Source organism: Hordeum vulgare, chromosome 2H (assembly GCF_904849725.1).
Source record: "Hordeum vulgare subsp. vulgare chromosome 2H, MorexV3_pseudomolecules_assembly, whole genome shotgun sequence".
Lineage (NCBI taxonomy): Eukaryota > Viridiplantae > Streptophyta > Magnoliopsida > Poales > Poaceae > Hordeum > Hordeum vulgare.
This window is the reverse complement of record NC_058519.1, coordinates 658,398,409-658,401,195: the sequence shown is the minus strand read 5'-3', so window position 1 is coordinate 658,401,195 and position 2,787 is coordinate 658,398,409. Positions and strand designations below refer to the sequence as shown.

The 2,787-nt window shown below is 48.8% G+C and overlaps 1 protein-coding gene across 1 annotated transcript; it reads left to right on the top strand.

The window, feature by feature from the left end:
• Positions 1-434: 434 nt before the first annotated feature.
• LOC123431308 (peroxidase P7-like) lies at positions 435-2,172 on the top strand. The gene is made up of 2 exons (XM_045115130.1): positions 435-756; positions 1,211-2,172. Exons 1-2 carry the CDS (start codon positions 502-504, stop codon positions 1,979-1,981), a joined length of 1,026 nt encoding a protein of 341 aa, XP_044971065.1. The 5' UTR covers positions 435-501; the 3' UTR covers positions 1,982-2,172.
• Positions 2,173-2,787: the final 615 nt, after the last annotated feature.

The following is a 2,787-nucleotide window of genomic DNA, read 5'->3' as shown; positions in this document are numbered from 1 at the left end:
TAGTGGACCCGCTTAGTTATTTTACATACGATTAACATACACTCCATTGAAGAGCTTGTATGATGTGTTGTTGATTGTTGATGTGGACACTTATACCAACGATTGAACATACGGACTGTTGAAGATGCTCTAAGAGCCCACTCCCTTTACTTTTTCATGTCTCTCTCCTCCACATAGGCAAAATTGTCATGTAAGCGGACTATAAGCCCACTATTGTACTTCCTCTAAGACCTTCACAATTGAATGAGTGCATTATCATAGGCTGAAACTTGGGGGTATCCCAGTCTTTTTGCTGCTACCCATGTGCTCCTCGGCTTTAATCAATCTAAGCTACTTACGCTATAGGCAACACCGTCTCATATGCAGTATGCAAGGAAGGCACATGATAGGCACTTGTGCTATAAATAAATCACTGTTAGACGTGAGAAAAACACACTCCTACTCAGAGTCACACTACACAGGCAGTAGAGTAAGATAGCCACCTCGATAAGAATAGGATCAATGGAGCCGAGGAGGACAGCAATGTTGGCCATGGTAGGCCTGGTCGCCGCGGTTGTTTCCACCACGGCCTTGTCTACGGCGGCACCGTCCTTGATCTCTATGCCCAACTCCGACCGCCCCTCCTATGACTTCCACGACGAGTCATGTCCGAACCTGCGGCAGATGGTGCATGACGCCGTGGAGGAAGCAATCAAGGAGGATATCGGTGTTGTCGCCGGCCTCCTCCGCGTCATGTTCCACGACTGCTTCCCACAGGTGCGCACACCTAACCAAATTATGTTTAATCTTCAAAAGTTAACTTGAAGGTCGCTATTAGGGAGCTTTTGTTACTTGGCACTGAGAGGAGCTGGTTGTCCTCAGTGATGCCAAGAACGGTTAACATGCATGGAGAGTGTTGTGCGTTTGACATTCGGCACTAGCTATTTGCCTCTTAAATTTCGGTTATGCTGCATAGGACGCTCATTGTATTAGGAGGATTTAAAAAAAAATGGAAAAGGAGGATTTTAATTATGTCTGACATATCTTGTTTTGCTAATCCTGATTAACTACATCTCCAAGATGACTTATATTAGATGCAACTTCGGTTGAGTCTGGTGAAAAGTACTCCGTACAAGATTCTCTTTTCTGGGATTATTTAGACCTAATAAAAATTTATGTCTTAGAGGGACAGATCCGTGAATATGTAACCACAAATACTATGTTCCCACAGGGCTGCGATGCGTCGCTTCTACTGTCTGACAAGTTTTGGAGCGAGCTTAACATGCCTCAGAACAGAGGAATCAGAAGGAACGCAGTGTATCTCATCGAGAGCATCCGCGTCAAGGTTCAAGACGCCTGCGGTCCAACCGTCTCCTGCACAGACATCATGAACCTCGCCACCCGCGAGGCCGTGATGCACTTCGAGGTGCCAGGCTACGAGGTGCCGCTCGGACTACTGGATAGCCGCGCGCCCGCTCCAAGAGATAATGTTGAGCAGCTGCCGGGGCCCGACTTCAATGCTACCCAGCTCATCCAGTCCTTCAAAACTCGCGGTTTCGACATCACCGACGTCGTGGCTCTCTCCGGCGCGCACACGATCGGGAGGTCAAGCTGCGGCAGCTTCAAGAACAGGTTTGGAGAGAATGCCGACTTTGTTCGTTGGCTCCAAGGCACCTGCGCCAGAAACCCTAACCACCTGCAGGACCTGGACGTGACCACTCCTGAGAAGTTTGACAACGTGTACTACAACAACCTGAAGGAGGGGAAGGGGGTGCTCAACTCCGACATGGCCCTCACACGCGATGCCAACACAAGTTGGCTAGTCGACGGCTTTGCACAGGACCAAGGGTGGTTCTTTTCCCAGTTCGGCACCTCCATGAGGAAGATGGCACATTTGCCGAGTGAGTTTGGAAAGAATGGCGAGATCCGCAAGTACAGCTGCTTCTGGGCCAACTTCCGTGGCCCGGAGGGGCCTACTGCTGACCTCGCGGCATCAGCTTGAGATCCCATCATATGTCGTCAACGGCCTTACATGCGTGCATGCAATAAGAGCTAGCTAGCTTAGCTAGAATCCTCGTGTGGCGTTTATGTCTCCATTTCAATAAATTTATGTTTCCCTACGCTCTATACTTCGGTTCGCTGAATATTGTACCGAAGCAAAAGTGTAATAAAAAACTACACATTTTCTTTGGATATTTTCGTTTTGGTTGTGAAGAGCAGTTTTAACACGATCTCTCTTACAACGCCCCCCCCCCCCCCCCTCCCTCCTCTTTTTACATGATATAGGTAAGAGTAATAATATAGGTCTGAACCGTTGATCTCATTAGTTAGTGGTCTCATAAATTCTTATCTTCTTACCTCACATGTAAAAAGAAAGGGTACACGTTAGAAGGAGGAAGGGGTACATAAGCGGATGTTAAAATTTGCCGGTTGTCAAGCTTTTCGATGATTCAGTTGTTCCTTTATAAGATGGTAGTGAGACCAAACTATTCCTAGCCGAATTGGAAAAAATATACTACATGTTTGGATATTCACCCTAAAAATGTAATTCTGCACTCATCGGGTAGTGGCAACCCGGCCAAAAATCTACTGCCGTCACATCCCATACATGCCCTTTGCCTCAAGCCGCAGTCCAGATATTGCACCTCCGACAACACGGCAAATGCTGTAACTACCCAACACGCGCATCTGCAAGAATCCCTAGCTGGTCATGTCCGCCCTAGGTGGCGGCGGCGGCAGCCGGCGACCCTCCGCGTCCCGCGCCACCCGCCGCGCCGCGCCGGAGCCCAACGAGATCGACGACCTCGC